Source organism: Danio rerio, chromosome 3, assembly GCF_052040795.2.
Source record: "Danio rerio strain M-AB ecotype USA chromosome 3, GRCz13ab, whole genome shotgun sequence".
Taxonomy (NCBI): domain Eukaryota; kingdom Metazoa; phylum Chordata; class Actinopteri; order Cypriniformes; family Danionidae; genus Danio; species Danio rerio.
Window position 1 is genome coordinate 21,247,936 of NC_141023.1, and position 24,579 is coordinate 21,272,514.

At 36.4% G+C, this 24,579-nt stretch overlaps 1 protein-coding gene across 2 annotated transcripts in view; it reads left to right on the forward strand.

The window, feature by feature from the left end:
- Positions 1-24,579, forward strand: part of crhr1 (corticotropin releasing hormone receptor 1) — a 225,810-nt gene that overhangs the window by 140,976 nt on the left and 60,255 nt on the right. For both annotated transcript variants that reach the window (XR_015480667.1, XM_087244227.1), the window contains exon 6: positions 332-438. Coding sequence is in view for 1 of the 2 variants with exons in the window: in XM_087244227.1 (XP_087100353.1) it covers positions 332-438 (107 nt within the window). In the remaining variant the exon portion in view is untranslated. The remainder of the gene's footprint in view (positions 1-331; positions 439-24,579) is intronic.

Here is a 24,579-nt window from a genome sequence, read left to right on the forward strand (position 1 = left end):
GTTTCATTAAATAACTAAGGAATTCTTGTTTTTATTATAACCATTAATGATGTATAATTAATTACATAAATTAAGCATCTGAAATTAATAGCTGGACTTAAGCTATGGTTAACAGCTAACTGAATGTCTTATTCTCTTTTCAGACTGAAGGCTGCCAGAATCATTTTTGTTCCACATAGAGTACGCATTGGTTTCTGTCCCTGTAATGCCCCAAAAAGCTTTTAGGAGTTATTCCATGTTGGGATTTAGATGTCAGATATCTGCAGGACATCAGTCTCTCATCTTCCTAATGTGTTTCTGTGTGTGTTTCTGTCCCTTTGTGATCTTCCAGAAGAAGAGCAAGCTGCATTACCACATAGCAGTCATCATCAACTACCTGGGCCACTGCATCTCTCTGGGAGCCCTGCTGGTCGCATTCATCCTCTTCATGAGACTCAGGTGCGTGACAGCTTTTTAGCGCCATTACCTGTATTATGATATTTTTCTTCTGCTTACTGTAGTATGGATAAGTGTGATTCACGTTTGGGGGTTTTCTAATGTGTACCATGCATAGTATCTGTTTTATTAGTACCACCTCAGTTCTAAGTAAACCGTTTTGATACAAAAATGGGATGTGTAAACATTTCAGATACTGACTTACCAGAAACAATTATCACTTCCTATGCTAATGAATTTGTGATGTGAGATACCAAGGCCAGAGTAGCCAAGCTTGCTCATAATATGTTGTTTTTTTTCCCTTTTATTTTTGTTATTGTTGTTGTTGATGTCTTTAAGTTGTGAGTGAAAATCTTGATTCTGATTGGTTGGAATATGTGCGATAAAACAATATGTTGGAATATTTGCAATATGTGTTATGCACAGGTAGCTTCAATCAGGTTTGATCACAGTGATACTCAGTGATAGTTGCTGGAGCCTTTATTTATATATCTGATGTTGAGCACGAGGAGCTGATGGAGATCAACCAACTGACCAATATGCTTCAAGTAATTTGTGAAAAGGTAGCTAACACATGTTACTATGAGCTATTAGATATGCCCATTTCATTAACATGGACACACTATACACATGATCTCACATATATGTGTCCTCTTTCTGCCTGGCTGTGACTCAAAGCAGGAAAACATATAATTATGAAAATTCTCAAATATTGTTATGCAAAGAGCAACATTTGTCTTAAATTGTCTGTAACTTAGCAAATGACCATGGAAATATGCGTCATAATCTTCAGCTTGCTAGGCAACCATCAACTTTTTTGAGGATGACAAGCTGACAAAACATTGCTGTAACTCTGAAGTTTTATTTATGGAGAAAATTACAAAGCACTGCAGTGTTTGGGCGTTCTGTGTTCAAGTGGAATAATTAGTCTTACTGAAGTGTGTATATTCCATACAAGCTGAAGCTGATCAGTCAGTTCTTGTCACATGACTCGCGGTGAGCTCGCGGGATTTTTTTCAACAGTGCATCTGGAATGTGCGAGCGCATCTCGCCGGTCGTGTGCACACCTCCATTGGGAAAAACAAACTTATGCGAACACTAAAAGATGCTATATGCAAACAACCCCAAAAGGCCGATCTCCATCGGTTGATCTTCTTGCACAGCCATGGTGGATTCACCTGATTTGTTGATAAATGGGTTTCCTTGGCAGTTTGTGGGTCCTTCACTGGGCCTTTTCCCCTTAGCAAAGAAACTTTCCAAAGACTCATTTTGCTACTTGTTGGTTAAATTTGGGCCCCCAAGTGACCAAGATGTAACCAAGAGAATACGGTCAATTTTTAAATTAAAAGACTTTTCAAAATAAAAGTTGTTCAGACTTGGATAATAAATAAAACAGAAATAATTCATGATTTCTTGTGCAGCCCGGTACCAGTTGATCCACGGCCTGGTGGTTGATGACCACTGCAGTTTGAGCATTTTTAATTTCTCTGGATTTACTAGACATATTTTTACTCGTGGAGAAGCATGCAGAACCAATGTAACCGGTTCTTTTGTAAAGCAGAACCGCTGTTTTGTAAAGCAAGTGGATGAAAAAGTAAGTGAGGTTTAACAGTTTTGTAATGGATTTGTTTTCTTGGTTTAATTCCAAAGAGGTGGGCTATGGCTTTATTGTTCAGGAAACCTAATGGAATCATTATTTATTTAAAGGTGAAGGGTGTAATTTCTGTACCACTTATGGAATTGCAAAACAAAAAGGCTGTTTCAGACAGGCTCCACAAACACTTCCCCATGTGTCATTGGCTGGATAATCATATAGACTCATCAAACAAAGCAGTGTTTTGATGGGGATGAGGCAGTGCATTGGAACAACTAACATGTCACACTTTGGTTTGAACTTTCCATATTCTTGCTTGCAGTTTTTTCTACTAATTAATTAGGACAATTGAGTTGTATAGAGACAAGTGTTGCCATGTTGTAAATGCTAAATTTAGCTTTAAAATAAATGTGCAGCTTTGGTCGTAAAAAATGTGATGAGAAGTGTTTAAGTTAAAATCACATTGAAATCTGTTGCAGTTTAACTTTTTGTTACAGATGATGGCATCTTGGCAGGTTTGAGTACAGTTGAGACAGTGACTACATTTACGTGGACATCAGTAATCAAATTATTTGCCTTAATCTGAATAAGGCAATACTATGATTGTGTTTACATGAGTTGCTTTTCGAATGTTCCTTTCATTATCCTGTTTTACATACATAATTTGATTAATGTCATTGCGTCACCACGCTATCCACATTTCCGCCAGAGTTTTGTGTAATTTCGGGTGTTTCATTTTTATTTTGTCGACTTTAACTGCAGTTTGGCAATATCACTTTCATTCAGGAACATATCATTCATGTCCATGTGACAAACGAGATATTAGATGCGAGGAACTACTTGAAGAGTGTTGTTTTAATGGAATTTAATACCGCACGCCTTATGGGAAAATAAAACTGAATTTCGCATGCAGCTTTTTGTGGTCCATCAGTAGGTGCAGAGAATAGTGTCGAACAGCCGTGTGTGTATAGAATATCCTGTTGCAAAATGCGTCAAAAATCCTACACGATGATAATAGTTTGATTGCAGCATTTACATGTCTCTACTACACCTCAAGAATGAACTAAAAGCGCCATACTCCATGTCTTAATCCGATTTCTGTTTTTGATTTCTGGATTTAGTTTGATTATGACCCTAATCAAATAAAATTCATCAAAAATGGCTGTTTACATGGTCGAATCTTAATCAGAGTTTTGTCTTAATCATATTAAAATCCATGTAAACATATTCCCTGGAAAGGTCAAGGATCCCTTTGAAACTGTAGCAAGACATTTATGTGAATAAATATGCAATAATAAAAAACATAATGTAAATAAAGTATATTATTTAATTAGAATTGTATGAATAAAAATGTAAGTATATATGATAGTATTTGTATCCAACACAATACTATTTTTGTTTATAGTAACTTTGATGTGTTGAGAGTTCTGAATAGTGTATATTTCAATTTTAAATCTGACCGTTGTTGCATGTGAAAATAATAATCCCCAATATCCAGATAACCCCACAAATGATCCCTGTTCTGGATCACTCTGTCAACATGTCTGACGTTCTTTGCTGGGATCAACTTTAAATCAGTTTAACAGAGAGGGACGCGGGCTCTGCCCCAAATACAAATAAAGGCTGTCTTCTTGTCACATCTCATCAGTACATCAATTGATTTTTCCACCCGCTGACAGAAACTATACATCAGGTGACCCGCTGAATGATGGAGAACAGAGAATTATATATGCTTGCTGGTCGCAGGCTAAGAGCCCTTCTTAGTCTCGGGTTTCTGGGGTCCAAGGACAGCCTGTGCAGGTTATCTCTCGCTTGACAAGGCACCTGAGAAATCGATATGCCACAGGTCAGCAGAGCGTTCCACACCAATGGGATTTTAGACTGATGTTGTAGAAATGAAGATGCTTTACTTGCAAGTCAAGGGCACGTGCACTTCCTTACATCTCTGATTATTCCTGTTCTAAAGTATCAAGATTTAGGGCAACGTTTTTATAATCATTTACAGTATCCCTATATTAATATTCAAAATATTGTTTTATAATAATGTTGCTAACTTTGTTTAAGAACAGTATTTACCTTGAGTTTTCTTTTTAATAGCTGTAATTAACACTTTTCATTATTTTTTATTATAAATAATATTAAAATATTTAACTCTGGTAATGTGGTTTAACATCAAATTGGTATATGTTTCATCCCTACCTGTAACACACAAGCTAGAATGAGTTTGGTGATCCCTCATAAATCTTTTGTGACCCCTAGTGGGAGTCATGACCCTCAGGTTGGGAACCATTGGTTTATGGACAATGACTGGGGGGCTTTATTGATCTGGCTGCCATTACATCCTGATCAGTCAAACAAAGAGACTTATTAGCCTTGACTTTAATTAGCCTGGATCAATTTGAAAACTGGATGCCACACACTCCAGGATTTACACACACACTCTTGGTGTTAGGGGTCACGGATTGATGCGAGCGAGCAGATCAAATATTCGTGCTGTTTAGGATTATTTAGACTGGATTACAGCAGACTTAATCTGCCTTGATTAATCCGGGGAAGATATCCTGGCAGTTTTCCTTGGATTTTCAATCAGAATCACGCTAGGAGTCAGCTGACGCTTTATTAGATGCTGCTTTTCATAACAAGGCCTCCTACTGATTCCCCTCTGTCTGTTTGGATGATGTTTCTGAGGTTGGGTTGGAGGACAGAGAGCTAAAGCAGGTCTTCTAGCAGGGAAACGGTTTAATGAAATACACGCTGAGCAGATGTTCAGGGTAAATGCTGAGTGTTTTTACACTCAGAGTCTCCAGCCATTGTGTGTCTTGCCACAAGGACAGAAGGACAGAAGTATTAAATTGACTCATTAATCTTTCAGCAGGCTGCATTTTGCACAATAAGGGTTTCAGGACTTGGAAGTGTTTCTTGGACACCCTTCATAAATATATAATAACAAAAAAGTATTTTTGATCATCTTATTGTTAAATATAATTGATAGATCAATTAAATTGAATGTATTGCAAAATCTTAAATGAAATAAAAATATGTTTATGAATGAATGGAAATAAGTGGATGGAGCCTATCAATTATGACTGTATGATATTGAATTAAATAAACTGTGTTGATGAATGATGAATGGTGTTTACCAATTTAAACTTATGATGACATCATGTAATAATAAATTACATAAATTATAATATGAAATATTTTGACAGTTCAGATGCAAAAAACCCTAAGTGCCATCTGATTTTTTCTTTTCTCAGGTTCCTACATAGGTCCAGTAAAAAACATAGGTGGCTGGTAAAATGCTCATATAAATTAGTTATTAAATTGCTTTGTGCATAGACTACTGTACGTCTAAGCTGTTTTAAGTTAAACTGAATTACTATTACCATCCAGTGGTGGAAAGAGTACTGAATACTCAAGTAAAAGTACCATTACTTGCCCAAAAAGGCGGTGCAAATAGAGTAAACGTATCTGTTGTAAACATTTTGATTAGTATGAATAAAAAGTTGCATTTTCAAAATAACTCTAGAGTAGTGAGTATAACCAAAGTCCCTTTAAGGCAAGTCATTTCAGTTGGCGGCCATCTTTGAACCGCCTCTCAGACAGTATACTCGGGCATTCTGTCTGAATAGGCAAACCTCACATTCTCTAAAACTGCTTGCCAAGCTACGATTACATTACATATTAGGAATCAGCAACTAAATTAAACAACAACTGTCTCTTTAGTTTAATTTCTAAACACCCAAATCACACAAAATTTGCAGAAACTCACGTCTGGTCCAAGCACCTCCCCTGGAGTATTGTCAGTCTAAAATGATCAATGATTGGCTCCTGTACTAGAAGGCAGGCTTTTTTCACCATGTAGTTACTTATGATTGGCTCCTGTTCCAGTTGGGGGGGTTTCATTCCCCATATTGACTATTAAACTTTTCCCCATTCCAAAAAATATGAGTGACATGTCTTGTGTATTCTATAGTCTTTGGTATTACACTGTGAAAAGCATTTACATGCAGTTTGGTCATGGATGTGTAAATGTAACATTCTGTAGTGCATTTAGTGATCGTCGATGTTCGTTCCTTCCATCCTTCTTTTGGTTGCTCGTTCTTTCTGTGGTTCCTTCATTCATTCCTTTTTTTGTTCCTGCCTTCATTCGTTCGTTCATTAGGTCCTTTGTTCATTCATTCATTCGTTCCTTCCTTCCTTAGTTCCTTGGTTGTTCAGTTCTTTATTGAATCCTTCCATCTTTTGGCCCTTCCTTCCATTCTTCATTCATTCCATTTAGTGATTGTTTAAGACTGTTTGGTGATTTCAGTCATCATACCGTCGACATCCTTCATTTTCTCATCAGTGACACGCAGTCGAAACAGTCTCTAGGTCATTGCACGTAAAGATTTTGGACATCTTTTTGGACATTTTGAATGCGATTTTATTTTCTATGTGCGATTTAATTGGACAGGAATCGAAGGACGGATTTTTTTTAGAGGCCGGCTCAGACTGCAAATTTTTATTTCATTTTTGTTTTCTCATAATCCTGAACGATTGTAACATATCAGACTGAACGAACATGGCTCCCATGTAACACTAAGATCTCAGCTGTCAAAATGTCGGACTAAATGACAATCAAGAGGCACCAAACACGGAAGAAAACTCCCCCGGAGTTTGACGGCATCCACCCGTAACACTTCTATCCAGCGTTCTAAAATGATTCCTCACAGCAAACAAAAATGCAAACATAAATCTGTAGCGGCATTTTTTGCACACAGCATGCCTCAATAATAAAACCAGGAAGAAACAAACAGTTTTGACATTTACCCACGGTCAATTAAATTGTCGCATGGGTTGCGTCATCAGATTCTGCGCTTCCATTGGTTCATGAATTGACGTGTTTCTCAGCTGTTGTCACACTGCAGGAAAAATCTGAAATCTTCTGACACTGCCAGAACTTCATCAGAGGAAAAATCTGATCGCAACAGGCAATAAGCAGCTGTCTGTGAACATGTCAAACCAACTGGAAATAGCACTGGCTTCAAACTAGCACTGGTGGAAAAGTGGTATCTTAAATGTAAATAGTCACATTTGGCTACAGGGAATCATGGGTCCCCAATAAATATCCAAAAGCCTATATAAATGATACTGTACATGGCCAGCTGACTCTTGGCTGAACAGGTTAAAGTAAGCTACAACATTAGCAGAGGAGTAATCTTAAGGGAAACTAAGTCAAAGTTATTGTCAGGACTAAATTAATAATGAAACCTAGCTACCCCAGAATAAAGAACAAATGAGAAAGAATGTGGCCAATTCCCCAAAGTCTCTTTTTTTATTTTACACAGCCAAGCACTGCCATTTCACTGCTAGCAGCCAACAATGTCAGCTCTGCTGCAGCTCCTCTCTCACTAGAGTCAGGCATGAGTTTGAAAGGGCCTTTGGGTTTTACCTCTCTCCCAGCCTCAGAAAATGACAATATGCCAGTGAATGGAGCCCACAACCAACTCAAAACTGACACAAACAGCACACGGGCAATGCTAATAAATGATGATCCTGCTGTTTGGCCAAACAATTCCCAGAGTGATGCTACAGAATAAATATGTTTGGTGCTTTTCAGTGAATGGTTCTTAATCCCATCAATCCCCATAAGAAACCTGTATTGTTTTATGATGTGGTGAGCTTGTTAATTAGTTAGTCATAAATAGGCTGTGAAATTATTATTTCTTTTTTTTTATTGTGAATTAATTAGTGTTTTATTTCATACAGATAATTTACTTTTGAGGTTATTTGAGTGTAAAAAGGTTGATTTGTTTAATGAAAGAGAAAGCAAAGTTACAAAGGTGAAATAGTGCACAAGTTACACATTCAGAAACACAACAAATTCAACTCACGGTTTTTGACAAAGGTCAAAATGAATACGAAGAAGCTTTGTGAAATAATAATACAGAAGATTCAAAGACAATAGGCCCTACTATCCAGAAAGGATATTTTTAAAGAGTTGTAACTGCCCCATGATTTCAACCAGGGCTGTTTGACAGAAAACACAATTACCTTTAATTTCTATGGGATTAAAATCAGAAATGTTACATGACTTATTCAAGGAAATCCAGATTTGTTCAAATAGGCTTTAACAAAGCAGTATTTTGTCATTTTTATTTTTAATACATTTGTTTTTGCTAGAGGGCATGTTTGGTGAAATTTAACAGGACACATTCTATTCTAGTTAGAGTCATGCAAAAACAAACAGTCATTCATTGCTATCAGCAACTTGATTTGTTTTTGTTTTAAATGAAAGCCCTGATTGTCTGAAATAATAAAGCATTATTCAGTTTAGTTAGACCCACATAATCAAAGGCATTGAGATTTCAAAGGAAAAAATACATGCACCACTTTCGCAAGGAAAGTACTTTTTATAGACCTTTCCTTGTGGATTAATGATTATGCAAACAGCCTGGATTTTTTCAGCTTGCGATTTTATAGTTTATTCCGAGGCATTATATCAGAGAAATGCTACAGTTTGTACTGTCATATTGCCTCTCTGAATTCCCTTCAGCCTCAGAGCCCTGAGGGCACATGTAAGAAGGCTTTTGTGTCACACGGGACAGGAAGGTACTCTCAGTCTAGCCTTTAGTCAAGAAACAGCATGACAAAAGCTGGCTTGTCACTGTTATCTTGACCCGAGCTGTGTCAGCGGTGCCACCCATTGCAGCTTTGCTCTCCTTTTATACTTTGATGCCTCCTGCATTTTTACCCAGCACCTCTTGCTCTGTGAATGACGGAGGAGCAGGGTTAAACTCTGCTGACAGGTGAGCGGTGGTGCAGAATATACAGTCCATTCCAGAAATTACCTTCGGGGCTGCTATTTTTTTCTTATTTATTTATAAAAGTGTTTTCAGAGATTGTGTTTTCTCTGGTCTAATCTAACATACTGTGATCTTCACGTCTCCAAATGAATATAAATCAATCTTATCAATTATATTTAAGATTATAAATAACTGACAGGATTTATTTTCAGTATTTGTGATGAAGATGATTAGCCCTACAATAAATTATTTTTTCTCAAACAATGTTTAACTGACCAAGGAAGTGTACTTATCTTATATATGTTTATTTATTTATATAGAATTAAATACCATAGTATTTTACATGGTATATTAAACATATTATTTCAATATTCCTGCTCTGTATAACAAGGCACCAAGTGTTCTATCTGGATTTACTTCATATAATCAAGCACTTAATTATTTGTTTTTTATTTAATGGACTAATGAACCACAAGTACTAGTTGAACTGGATCTTGGTTAAATACTAGCTGCAATATTTAGTCAATAACTATTGTGATTATTCTTTAAAACAACATCTCAACGTGCTGGTGGTATTTGATTTAGACATCTGAGCTACAAGAAAAACAATATCAAATCTCTAAGGGTCACATTAAGACCTATTTAAGCAAACCAGAAAATTTGGAGCTGACCTAAAATTGAACCGAATGGAAAAAAAAGATACAAGATGACTTTGCAACAACAGTGTAGCAGAAAATTGGTTTAAAGTGAATTGAGGTTTTGACTTTCAGGTTTATTTTGTTGTCCCTTTAAAGCTAATCTGATTTAAGATTCAAGTTCAGGTTAAATTTAGAGCATATGCTCAAATAATATTAAGTAATGTACTGAAGTTCCATGACTATCCAGCGGTGGTATAACAGTGGTGTGAAGTAACAATTTACAAATACTCAAATAACTGTAATCGAGTATTTTTTTCTAAGGAATTCTAATTTGCTAAGTAGTTTTAAAAATGTGTACTTTGATTTTCTCTTGAGTACAATTTAGTGCTTTATTGGTAGTACGCCACTATTTTCCTTCAGCATGCAGTCACTACTTTATTTCTCTCGTCAATGGTGATTAGCTAAAGTAGAAAAAATCAGTCCTACTATTCCTGACCAATCAAATTAAACATAGAAAGTAAATCGCATCATACGGAACAACCTCAAGACTTTATAAATGCAGCAAGCCATTTGGAAGCATTAAAATGTCCAAGATGTTGAAAATCTTATAAATACACGCAATGACTGTTTATAGACTGGATGTCACTGATAAGAAAATTAAGGATGTCGACTGTATGATGACTGAAATCACCAAACAGCTTTAAACCATCACTAAATGGAACAAATGATGAATGGAAGCTATAAATGAAGAAAGGGCCAAACAAGGAATGGAAGTAAGGACCAACTAAGAGAAGGAAGGACCAAATGAATGAAGGAAGGATTCAAGGAAGGTCTGAGCAATCAAATTGAGATATGAAGGAATTAACAAAAGAATAAATGTCTGAACAAAGGACCTAATAAAGGAAGGAACAAAAGAGTGAGTAAACAATCGAATGGGGGAACCAATGAAGGGAGTAATGTAGGTAGGAACAAATAAATGAAGGAAAAGAACTAACAAACGAATGAAGGAAGAAGGACCGAACGAGCAAACACTGATAGAAAGTAAGCACTGGATAAAGGAAGATAACTGAATGCAGTAAAGGATCTTACGTTTACACATCCCTTCACAAACTGCATGTTAACGCATCAACTTTTCACAGTGAAATACTCACTACTCTTGAATACTTTTAAAAGGGCTACTTTTTACTCATACCTAAACTAATATTTACAACAGATTCATTCATTTATTTTCTTTTCGGCTTTGTCCCTTTATTAATCTTAAGTTGCCACAGTGGAATGAACCGCCAACTTATCCAGCATACGTTTTTTACGCAGCGGATGCCCTTCCATCTGCAACCCATTACTGGGACACACATACACACCAAATTCAGCTAGAGCAGTGAAAGGCATTCATTTTCAATAGTAATGATAAGCATCAAGCAGTGGCACGTCGCGTCTTCACCAGTGTGGGAGTCGAGGAGAGTTGATATCAAGTCAACTTTATGGTTATAAGCAATGACGCAGTTCGGCGGCAACCAGCCGAAATGTAGACGTCCACCGCTAAAGAGGAGTACAGAGAACACAGTCCTGCACCATAAAACCCAACAGTCAACTTTATCAAATGAAATGAGTGTAGTTAACTCAAAATTGACTGAAAGTTAATTCTACTCATTTGAAGTGAGTTTTGTACTCAGTGTTAAAGGTTATGGGCTAATAAAATACCTCGTTCAACTTCAATAGAAGAAGTTCACAGTTCTCATATAGATTAGTTTGTTTTTTTGCAATGAGTTTCCTCAAACGGTTTGAGTTGTCTTAACTTATTGGGATTTACAGTACTCACTTGGTTTAAGATCTCTTTATTAATTGTGTTTTACTGTGCTGGAATTGTTTCGTTTACTCAAATAGATTAGCTTCACAGTACTCAATAGGATTAGTTTTTGGAACTCAAATGGTTTGTTGCAATTGGTTTCCTCAAATGGTTTGAGTTAACTTAACTTTTTGGGTTTTACAGTGTGAACTTTGGTTCTGACCACAGTTGTTCTCAAGGGTTTGAATTTTGCGTTGCTGGATTTTCAATTATTTGCAATGTTTCTTATAGCGACATACATTTTAAAAAATGATCTGCATTAATGTATTTTTTTCTTTAAAAATCTGGAATTTTATGCTTACTATAATGACAATGCAAAACAGTATTGCTGCTTCAGAATATTTTAGACATTGACCCATTTTGAATAAGTGGAGCAAAGCCATAGCATGTTTTTATGCAGGAATGTAACTGATTTGCTGTAATTAAATACGAGATCACTGTAGCGGATTTTGACGCTCCCGCCGGCCGAGCAGACAGTGTTGTCACCAGGGCAGCCAGAGCGAACTTTGACGCTTGCACTGCCTTTGGTGTGAATGCACAGTTACACTACAGCCTATGTCTTTGTACTATGGGGGACATTGGAGCGAACATAGGGAGACTTCACACAGAACACAGGCAGACTCCACACAGAAATGCCAACTAGCCCATCCAGGACAGTGCTAACCACTGAGCCACCAAGCCACCCTGAATTTGAACAACCCAGTATTAATCCACCCAGATTAACATGTGGCCCTCTTAAGTAATGATCAATATCCTTGGCTTCATTTGTGACTGATTATAGTCTCATCAGTGTGTATATACCTAAGATACTGTATTCAATCACTCTTGAAACATTCAAAAGTTATCCTACGTTAGGCTGCATTAGATGAGGAGGACCTCTGCTTTTCTATTCCTGTCTGTGCTTACGCAATGAGGGTCAGCAGGGTGATGGAGTCAGCAGACCTCAGAGCACATGGCCGCTGTATGAGGCGGTGGCACCTCGCCAGAACCCCCACTGTACCGTACGAATGGACAGACAGGTCTCTCTTACTGGGCCCCAGCACGGGACGTTAACAGTACATCTGCACACCATTTGAGCTCAAGGACGCTCTAGGAGGCTCATTCCTTCTGTGCCGCAGGCTCTTCGCAAAGCAGCCATGGCTTGTTAGTGCCGACCCCCTACTGAGAAAGCGGCCTGCTAGAGCTCGCCGCAGTTTATGATTTTTTTGTTACAGTGTTTATGGGTTAAAATTGCAACACTCAGTCCTTTTGCCTGTGACCCTTTTCAAACATTAACCTCAGTAGATCTGATTGTGGAGACTGATTCATAGCAAGCGCTCTAAGCGGACGATTATTCTTGAAAGGACACATCTTAAGCAGAAAAGGCCTGGTGCAGTGGATCAATAGGAAGTGAGTGATGAGGGGGAGGACTTGAATAGACAGCTGTGATAACGCACTCCTATTAGCGCAGGCAGTGGGAATACTAATAACCAAAATACATGCGGTTGTGAGCAAAAGACGGAAGGGTGCGAGACTAATACAGAGAAAAGAAGAGATGCTCAAAATGATTGTGTATGTGTTTGGGGTCAAGTGTTTGTAGAATAATGTTTTGCTCTTGGATTGAATTGAACTGTATCCAGCTGAAGAGCAAAACCATTGTCTTTTGAAGAGATGCTAATAGATACATTTTTTTCAATACAGACTTAATTGATCATCAGCTTATTCAAACAGCTTGGGTGGTGGAATAATCAAACCAGACTCTCTCCATACCAACTTGAGTCTGGCTGTGCTGAAACAAAGGCCTGTGGGCACACACTTATCCTGTCCAACCATCAGCACTCACACTTTCCAAGCTACTTTCATTTCATCGTCATTAACAGCTTGCTTGTTTTAGGTGGCAAAGCCTGATGATACTGATCATACTGTACATAGTATACAATAATACAGCAGAGTAAAGTGGCCCAACAGAACGATCTGTCACCGTCCCACAGATGGGATGTTTTTTCAGTACTTTTTTGTCCCAAACCTGAACTTATCTTGACAAACTATGTATATTATTCATATATATATATATATATATATATATATATATATATATATATATATATATATATATATATATATATATATATATATATATATGTGTGTGTGTGTGTGTGTGTGTGTGTGTGTATACATATATATATATATATATATATATATATATATATAATATTTTATATTTATTAATTTTTTTCAAGTGTGAACTCAAAAGTTCTAAGACAGGGGTCTCATACTTAAATTGGCGGGGGGGCATTTAAGATTCAAGTACTAGAAAAAAGTGGAAACCTGACATTGATGCGTCAACAGACAACAGAGATGATGTTTATATTTTAAGCATTACCTGTCACCAGTGATAATGCAAATCAGCACGTTTATCGTGTCACACATCAGCTGCTAAAAATATATGTGTGGTTGTTGTGTGTATGGCCGAGCGTTAGACACACACTCAGTCATTTTTCCACAGAGTATATGCAGTCAAAACACTAGCTTTTGTTTCTTGTTGTACATATTAAAGGGGCAGTTTAAATTGCTATGAAAATACTACAAATAATATGCATATTATGCATTATTCTGTCCCATCCAATTGTAGTGTACCAATAGTGTAAGAACAGCAGAAAGCAGTTTGGGTAACTTAAAGGACTTTACTGGCAATTGTTCTTTTCAAGATAATTATTTTTTTGTAAAATTACAAAGAGGGATATGTACATGTATGTACATATTTGAATTTACTTTAACAAGTTTATTTCAGCTAGCAGTACAATTTTACTTATTTCATATGTAAATAGTTTTTATGCAAATCTTTATAAGCATTTAAAGAAAATCGATTACATGAGACCATATGAATAGAATATTAGCAAAATATCATATTTGTTACAACACCATCATAACATGTAAGCCATTGAGATATGTTTGTACAGCAAAATACAAGTGGAATAATGCAGTATTTTAGGGTGCTTTCACACCTGCCTTATTTAGTTCGATTGAATCGCACTAGAGTTCATTTTTCTTTTTGGTGTGGTTCAATTGGGCAGGTGAGAATGCAGCAATCATACTCGAGTGTGCACCAAAAGCGGACCAAATAAGCGTACCGACTTCTGCTTGAAGAGGTGGTCTCGGTACGCTTTCAAACGAACCCTGGAGCGGTTAGTTTGTTGTGAGAATATGATCCGTACTAAAACAGGTCCAACCGCAAAAAGTACTGCGCATTTTGGACTAATCCAGCTGCCGTAGGCCGATGCGCTGTGCATTATGGGATATGGAGGAAAAATATTTGTTGACAGTGCTTTACCAACAGAAAGAGAGGGGGGAAAACATTACCTGATGGATCGTTGGTAATATTTCCGCAAGATGACTATGTCGCAGTTTAGCTAAATTAATTCACCCCTCCTCCTGAAGTGACGAGTGATGCAATACAAAAAATTGTTTTCCAGCCGCCGCGCTTCATTCTAGAAATGTATAGCTTGTCTAAAGCAGGCATACAATCAGTCAGCGCAGTCGTCCCTCCAGAGTAAAAACAACATTTAGTGTCTGCCGGTTTTGTTTACTTGCGGGAGTTCACTGGCATTTTCCCGCACGTGAATTCTAACCAATCAATAAGGAGTTTAGAAAATATGTTCAACAACATCTGGCCAATGAAAGATGTGGATTTTGTCAGATGACTGCATTTTGGTTTGTTTCAACTGGTTCGGACCAAAGCCAGCAGTGTGGTGTGAAAACAACCCAAATACGGCAGAAAATGCAACAACTTATCATTTATTGCCCTTGGTCTGGACCAAATGAAGCGAACTACAGATGTGAAAGCACCCTTAAATGTTGATTAGGTGGTGGGTCAAATTGACCACAAGTGACTTGATGTGACTGCACAACAATGATAGAGGTTCAAAAAATATGTTTTGACAGGCCAAATCACGTAAATTTTTTACATTAGTTGCGGGCAGGAAGGAGGAGGAGGGCGGGCCATAAATAGCACACAGTCCGGCAGTTTGAGACCCCTGCTCTAAGGTATGACATCACAGGAGGTTATTACTGTACGTTTAGACCGAAAGCAGCTAGAGCGTCAAAGTAGCCGAAAGTCATTCATTTTCAATGAGAGCCGGTGGCGATAAGCGGCGAGGAGCAGCGCGGCGAATCTTTACCGATATGGATGTCGGGGAGAATTGAAATAAAGTCAACTTTATGGTAATGAGCTATGTTACTTCCTTTTTGATTAAACTAAGAGTATGTGACATAACATACAATATTTTAGTGTGTGTGACAAGCGGATGGAGAAAGAAATGAAAAGAAACAAATATCACTGCAATTATTTATTGCCCATACTTCCAGTGGAACCAGTGAAAATATATTATACAGTGAAAGAAAAATATTTACAATGAATAAATGATGAATTATCTGGGGGAGAGGAAGTAGTTAAATATGCTTAAATCAAAGAAATAAATATAGCAAAACTCAGTAACTGTTTTTAACAAACTAAACTAAATATGAAAAGAAAAGCATGAAAAGAAACTTCATCAATGTACCAAACGTGCTAACTAAACTACTCTAACTAAAAAACAAATCACACAGAAAGAAGCACATTCTCCTGAACCTAATGAACTAATACAAATTATGAATCTCGGTGTTGTATATGTGTATCGTGCAACTTACTCCTACACCCTCTCCGAGGTATCACTCAAACATGTCAGTTAAATGGACAAGTTGACATGCAAACATATTGCATTACCAAATCTCAAAATTTTAGACAAGAGCATTATACACCAACAAAACACATTCTCTCAGACTAGCCCTCGCAAGAGAGATTGTCCTCACAGAAACCCACAGAAAGAGTTAAGAGTCAGAAGTAGCGAAAGAAGGAAGGAGATAGAGATAGAGAGAGAGAGAGAGAGAGAGACAGAGAGAGACAGAGAGAGAGATCGCCATTGCAGTTTGGGCTTGGCTTTTAAACGCTACGCTAACCAGCGATTGGTGGCACAAACCAAGCGTCAACAGCCAACGTCATCAGCACGAAATGCAGATCCTCCAATGCCGTTCGTACCTGTAACACACGCATGAAACGACACACCCACATACAAACAAATGCACACACATATCCAAAATAAGTTCTGCAAGCGAACGTAATAAGCTATGACGCGGTTCCGCAGAAAGCAATCGGAATAAAGATGTTCACAGCTTGAGAGGAGTCCAGAGAACAAAGTCACTGTAAACTTGTGGTTCTACCACAGTTGTTCCCAAGGGTTTGCAGCTGAATAAATTGTCAACCATTAACTATACATTATGAACTTGTAAAAAGGTAGTGTAATATGTAAATAAGTGGGCTTGGCTTACATTCAGTGTGTTTGAGCCTAAGACTGAGGAAAGCACTGACTGGGGTGCTCGTGGTAAGATTGTAGTGACCTTTTACCTGGGATTTAGAATAAAGTTTTATCAGACTGTGAATGTGAGTACAGAATAACTCTGTGTACAATAATTTCAGTAGGCTAAATAGTCACTGTTGTTGTTTTACAGCCTCTACCAACTGACAGTTTTCCCCTGGTCATAATGTCTGCCTGGTAACATGACTGATTCACTTAGGGCATTGCAAACCTTAGACTAGAAAAAAATAAATAAAATACGCCAATAACGTAAAGCTATGTCATGATTATTGTTATATTTTTCCATATTTATAAAAAATATTGATTTACTGATTGACCTTATTTATTATATATAGTGAACTTTATTTATTATAACTCTTTTTGTTAACTTTCTTGAATTACTACTCTATATCGTGAAATATATCTTTACTATGAAATAAATTACTTGTACTATGAAATACTGCCCACCCTTATACTTTGTGTAAACATATTGTCTATCACATTAATTTGTCTTTCTTCTATTTTATTTCATATTTACATTATTAAACATCATGTTATGTTATGTTATGTTATGTTATGTTATGTTATGTTATGTTATGTTATGTTATGTTATGTTATGTTATGTTATGTTATGTTATGTTATGTTATGTTATGTTATGTTATGTTATGTTATGTTGTTATGTTATGTTATGTGGTCTGTTATGTCATATTGCAGTTCAAATGGGCCATTGTGGCAGAACGTTATGATCATGGGGCATGTGTAGCACTGGTACTGTTTTAATATTTGGTTTCATGAGTAGTTCAGCAGGCACAGTCCCAGCTTTCCACTGGGGAGAACTTATGGTCACTTGTCACCAGCACTGCCAGCCTGTCAGCACTGACCACCACCCTCAGCGCACACTGTATGTGTGTGTGTGATCTGAGTGTAGATTGGGCACTTCCAGCTTTCAGATATCGCAGACAATTATAATAATAAGTTTTATTCCTTAGGGATTGTGTAGCTCTGAAAGGGCCTAATGCCTTTTTAATCTGATTATTAATTATTTCCCCCTCAAATCTGATTAGGATAGCCTGTAATTTAAAAATTAAGTGAAAAATATTTTGTTCTCGAAAGATATGAACATTGCTTTAATGCACGGTGATTAAAATTCTGAGTGTGTCTATGTGTGTGTTGTGGCATAGTGGAGGGCTTAAAAGGATAGTTCACCCAAAAATTAACATTCTGACATTGTTTGCTTACCTTTTACTTGTTTTAAACATTTATGCATGTAAACACAAAAGAAGATATTAAGACGAATTCTGTAAAACTGTAACCACACTGTAACCACTGATTTCCATGTTATTTATATTTTTTCCTGCTATGGAAGTCAATGGTTACATGTTTTCAGATTACAAAAAATATCCGTATTTGTGTGATCAACAGAAGAAAGAAAGTGATACCATTTTAGAACCTCATTTTTGGGTGAATTATGCTTTTAAGAAGAGGATTTTTGTTGTTGTTATTCTAATAAGTGACATTTACAATTACATATATTATTAAAAGATTTTAATAATAGTGACTTCTTAAAAGATTTCCGGTCTAATATAGTATGAAGCAATCACAACTTCCTCATCCTCTTTTGCTCAGTCAGTTAAACCTCACTCTGTCTTGACACCCAATAATAGGAGCAGTACTAACAATGAGAAGGTCTTGACACATGTTATTAAGACACGCTTGTGGAAAAAAAAGCGTAATTAGTCTACATTATGTCAGGGTGAAATCTGTGAGCCGTCATGGCAAAAAATAGAGCTCTGATTAACTGCTAGTGTGGTAATTGGAGAAGGCTTGTGTTCCTGGTCCTTGTTTCGTGTCCTCATGTATGGAAACCTTTGAGTTAAACAGAGACTGCAGTGGCCCAGTTTTACACCATTGGCTGTTTATTTAAATAAAGCACATATCCCGTTTAGCCGAGTTATTTCAGAGCATCGTCAAAAGAATTTCTGCACACAAAAACATTAAGCTAGTATCTTTGTAGCAATAGGAAATATTTTAATGGTTTTGCTTAGCATAAAATGCATAATATTATGCGGTGACATGATATTTAGCCACTGAAAATCTCCTCATTCACTAGTGTGCATCTGTAACCAGGGGATGTGACACTGACAACGGTGTGGATCCAAATGCAGGTTTATTAGGGAAGTCAGGCAAGCAATGGTCAACGCAGGCAAACAGATGTATGCAGGCAATCCAAAAATGTAGTCAAAGAAACAGGCAAGAGGTCAGAAGGCAGGCGGCAGACAGCGTTATATCAGTATAACAAGGCGAGGATAAAAACACGGCACAGCAAGACAAAGGGAACGCGTTGTAATGTCACTAAACAGATAACAAGACTCAGCAACAACTGTGTGTTTGAGAGGTGTGTATATATAGACTGTGTAATCAGTCCAAAAGCAGCTTCAGCTGTCAGTGTCTTATCAATGGTGACTTGAAGCAGGTGAGTGTGTGTATTGCATGACTGGAATCTGTAGTCCAGAAACCGGAAGATTTGTAGTTTGTGTAAATGTGAATGTTTTCCTGCGATCTATGGTGTTTTCGTGAGAGCAGCAGCCACCTGGATGGCATGACGGCAGCCATATTGCGCCAGACAGCACACCACACACACCAGCTAATTAATGGATAGAAGATTCCAATTATGATATGGGGATGGTTAGGCCAGGATGCTGGGTTTAAGCCCTTACTCTTTTTCAAAGGACATCCTGGAATTATTAACGACCTCAGTTTAACGTCTTATCCGAAAGATGGCGCTCACTGAGCAGTATAGAGTCCCCAACAATATACTGGGGTGTTAGGACCCACATCGACCACTGGTTAAGCACCCCCTGCTGGCCTCACTAACACCACTTCCGGCAGCAACGTATCTTTCTTATGTGGTCTCCTTCTAGGTATTAACCGGGCGCAGTCCTGCTTAGCTTCAGTGGGCGATCAAGTGAGAGTTGCAGAGAGCTAGCTGCTGACATTAAACTATATATATATTCATAATGTTAAAACATATGAAACAATCTTTATCAAAACAAAATAAATTTTATATATATATATTTTTTTTTTCCACAATAGATCACCTGAGTCATGGTATGTGCTACAGTATGTAAAATCAAATTTTCATTATAACAATTTTTTTTTTTAGTTTAAAAATCATGCTAAAAACTGGGAAAATGTTTAGTCGTCCCTCTTTTGGAATATGGTTGAGAAACATAATAACATGTTTGGCTCTTAAAAAACGTACATAGGTAATAACAAAGAAGCCCTTCAAATTATGTGATATCTAGGTGGTGGTTTTGAACTTTGTGTAAAATGGAGTAAAGTTTTCGTGCAGGTTCAAAAATGCACCTTTCAGAGAACAGGTTGCCATGACTAACCACAGTTCACCGCAGTACTCAGGGAAATTCTCTGACTCAAGAATTACGTTACCATTAGGGGGCAGCCAAGCTTCATTCTCAGTAGTGTCCAATTCTGAAGTCCGAGGACTCGATGCCGTGGGTGGCTGTTTCTTTGTGGAGGGTTTAGGTGTTTTCTCCATGTTTTGTTCATATTTGCTAAAATCTAATACAATGTTGTGCCTGGGATAGTTGAGTTTATTGTTTTCTGAAAAGAGAAATAGTTTCATTTTGAACACAGTATTGCTGACTTGCCACAGCCATGGCTCTAATATTACATGTTTGACTGTAGGCCATACTTTTCACAGAGCTTAGTAAATGTTCTTTGATTAGGCTAGTTATCAATAAACAGTTAAGGCCAAAATGGATGGTAAAATACAGGTTGTAATTTAATTTAATAAAGTTGAAATAAATACATAAAATATAACTTAATAGTCTATATATACTGTAGGCTAAATAAATATAATCCAAAAATGTCCATGTGTATGTGAATTGGTGTTTTATTTTTTATTTTTTCTTCTCCCCAAACCTCTCTGAGGTCTAGGGTTTTTGGGTAATAGGGATTGATTTACTATAAAACTTAACCCTCTGAGGTCTGAGGGTGTTTTGAGGGACTGGAGAAGTTCTGATGCATATATAAGTGGGTAAAGTCTAATACCACTGTAAACATCATAAACTCGACTACACTAACACGTTAGCAAGATTTATGTACAAGATTGTTTTTCAGTTCATTACTTTCCATGTTTTTGTAATTGTTACTAGATTAAAAAAAAAAAATTGCACAATTTTCAATAAACATATATTAAGATAATGTATTATTTACACATATATAATATTGTTTGTTTTATGCACAAAGGTTTAAGGTATGCGCAGTTTTTAATAATTAAAAAAGTAAAAATACATTTTAAAAATGTATAAATTAAAATGAAATTGCAATTGTTTGATTTAGCTGACTATTTAAAGGGACAGATCACCCAAAACTGTTATTTCTGTCATCAATAACTCACCTTTGACTTTTTTTTTTTTTTTTTGTATAATATATAAAATAAGATATATTGAAGAATATTGGAAACCTGTAACTATTGACTTCCATAGTACAAAAAAAAGTACTATGGATGTCAATGGTTACAAGTTTTCAATATTCTTCAGTATGTTGTAACAAAACAAACAAACAAAAACAACATTTTTGGGGTGAACTATCCTTTTTATTTAAATATGTCAATGCTGATTTTGTTAAATAAAAATAGACTGCACTAACATGAATGCTTCAGAACTGACTTGGCTTTAATTTTTATTAGTCTAGACATTTTATTTAGTCTAGACACTTTTTTAATTATTGTAAAAAGTGCTATACAAATACACTTGAATGGAATTGAATGAATTGAACATGTTAGTTGTCAGTGGCATATTGATTGTCAATTCTTAAACATAAATATACATGTAGTGACTTGACTTATTTATTTACTCAAATTAATTTTTCACATATTGTTTCTGAACAAGGAGCAAAAGCTAATACTATTAGCTGAGTCTCTTTTCCTAATTAAATATCCTGTACCTCATCATCTTTGCTGGTTTGTGCTCATCGATCCAGAAAGAACTGCGGTATTTATCTGTTATAATGCTGTTTGTAGATCAGAGGTGGATTTCCTGTTGCTGGATGTGTAATGATGAATAATTTAGGTTTCTCACACAGCTGCTAAATGGGTTGCGTAGCATGCAGTGGATTGTGTCCAGATGATGTTGGCTAGATTGGGTGTGTGTATGTGTGGCCTTTTCCTCTATGGCTCACAGGGATTTAGTGGTTTGTTTGGGGAACGTGGAGAGGGAAACAGGGTCAGTCACAGTAGAGCCAGAATGGACATCCATGTGCACGTCGACTGGACGAGGTCATTGGGAAACAAGAGTCACTAGCAGTAAACGTCACTGAGCTTCAGGGAGTTGATCTGGTGAAAAAAAGGTTTATTTCCATGGATGAACAAAAGAAGTTATATCAAACCCAATATGACAGTTCTGGTATCTGTTAAGCTTTGACTATGACAAAAATATACACTATAAAAGAGCGATAAAATTGTACTTATGACTAGTGCGCTTTAAGCTTTTATAAGTACTGTGTTTTCACAAGTCACATATTCAACCTAACACGTCACATTCAGTTATGACACCTACATAAACCAAAGGCATTTTGACCTCACTAATATCAAACATGTTGCTGTGCATTGATACTGCTTCTCTGCTTGGATGCTTATAATATCTCGGGGAAGAATGTCAGTAAATAATGATTTGTTTTTCTTGTTTTATTTTTAATCATCATGCAGAAAAAAACAGGCTCTTCTCTACATTTTTGTAAAACTCATAAAATTATGTGTAAATAAAATTGGCTGTGGTTTATTTCTCTATGTAGTTCCCATTAGCCCTTACCAGCACTGTAAAAAAATGTTTTTTTCAGGATTTTGTGTTTTCTCTTTATTTACGGTTGTGAATTGTATTATGGGATTTTTATCTCTTCTCTGTCACCTTTTGATGTTAAAATTGTTTTTTAACTCTACCATTTTAACAATGTAACTTTATTAAAATTATAGTAGTTTGAAATGATACCATGAATAAGAAATAAAATATGCAGAGTTCAGATGCAAAAACTTCCAAGTGCCGTCTGAAATATACATATATATATATATATATATATATGTGTGTGTGTGTGTGTGTGTGTGTGTGTGTGTGTGTGTGTGTGTGTGTGTGTGTGTGTGTGTGTGTGTGTGTGTGTGTGTGTGTGTGTGTGTGTGTGTGTGTGTGTGTGTGTGTGTGTGTGTTTATGTATGTATTGTGGTGCATTTAAACTAAGCAGATTTAATAAACAGATATATTTATTAAAATAATATTTTTGTCATCAAACATATTTAGAAATTGAAAGATAATGCAATTAAACTCAAAATAATGCAAAAAAACAAAAAAAAATATATATCTTAACCATTCATCCATCTTCTTTTGGCTTAGTCCCTTAATTACTGTAATCTGGGGTCCTTACAGTGGAATGAACCACTAAAGTTTCAACAAAATTTGTTAATTTTTTGCTTTGCTTGATTTTTCCTCTTGTTAAATTTTGTATTTAATATTTTTCTGTAATATATAAATTTGGGTGTACTAGTTTGGACCGTTTTCGTAAGCTATTTTGTTAAATAAGCTTTAGATTTGGCTTCAGTATTGACTGATTATTATTATTATTATTATTATTATTATTATTATTATTATTAAGAGTGCCAAACATACAGCAAATAGACAACACAGAACACATAATCAGCAATTGAAGGAAACAGCAATACAAAATAACTCAAATTTGTATAAACAGCAATGACAGTCAGAATAATATTGGTATTAATAATAATTAATATTATAAATAATATTATAAATAATATTAATAATAATAATAATAATAATAATAATAACAATAATAATGAATCCTACCCAATGCATAAAAACAGCATTTTTCATTTAAGCTATGTGTGTTTCTTTGTGGGTTTCAAAGAACAGCAACGAAAACACACAAGTGAGAAACAACATGTATTTTTAACCAACAAATATTAGCAGAACCCATGTTTATGAAACGTGCATAATCTTCTTTTATCAGCAATGTTCTTTCAAGCACATATGTGTGGAAACAATGCTGCTTTTGAGGTGGCATAAAGCTAGCGAAAGCTGCGGGGGGTAAAATTAATGAGTTATACGCCACGAGTTAGATCTGTTAGCTGCCGTTGAACTGGAAAACACATCCCACGACAAACATCTCTAACAATACACCACGTTAATAAAACCTAATTAACAGAAAAGTAGAGGCACATCTGCACGCAGCTGCATTCACCTACAAACACTTGCCAGCGACAATTTGATTGCTTGTGTGTGTGTGTGTTGAATTTGTGTGCGCGCATTTGTGGGTGTACCATCCGTAACTAATGAGAAAGTAATGTCAGAGGCAGCTGCTCAGAGTGTTGTGTTAACGAGGTCAGGGAAGCGCAGAAGCGGCAGATATACTCTGCTACTGAACGCCTCGAGCTTGTGTTTCCAACAAGGACAACGCTGGCCTCACCGCCGTCCTTCCTCAAGATAAAAGTCATCCTCACCCGCTGCCATTGTTTGTCTACATCCATCCATCACATCCCCAATTGCAGGCCAACCACGATTTCATCAGTTAAGTGAGGAAGAAAATGAAATCAAACGACTGAAATGCGACGTTTTCAGTAGCTGGTTATAAATGGTATGCGATGAGGAATTTGTTTGCTTGTCATTTGCATATTAAAATTGGTGCTTTTGGGTTTGTTAATTTTTTTTACTTTATTATGTAATATTTCGTATATTTGCTCTGGAAAGCCTATATAATTAGTGTGGTCAAAGTATTTTTAAGAATTTACATTTCAATATACATTTAATTACATTAAATACATTTTTTACTTGTGTAATTGTGACCTATGTGTAAAGCATTAATTAAACATTGAAATCTGTAATC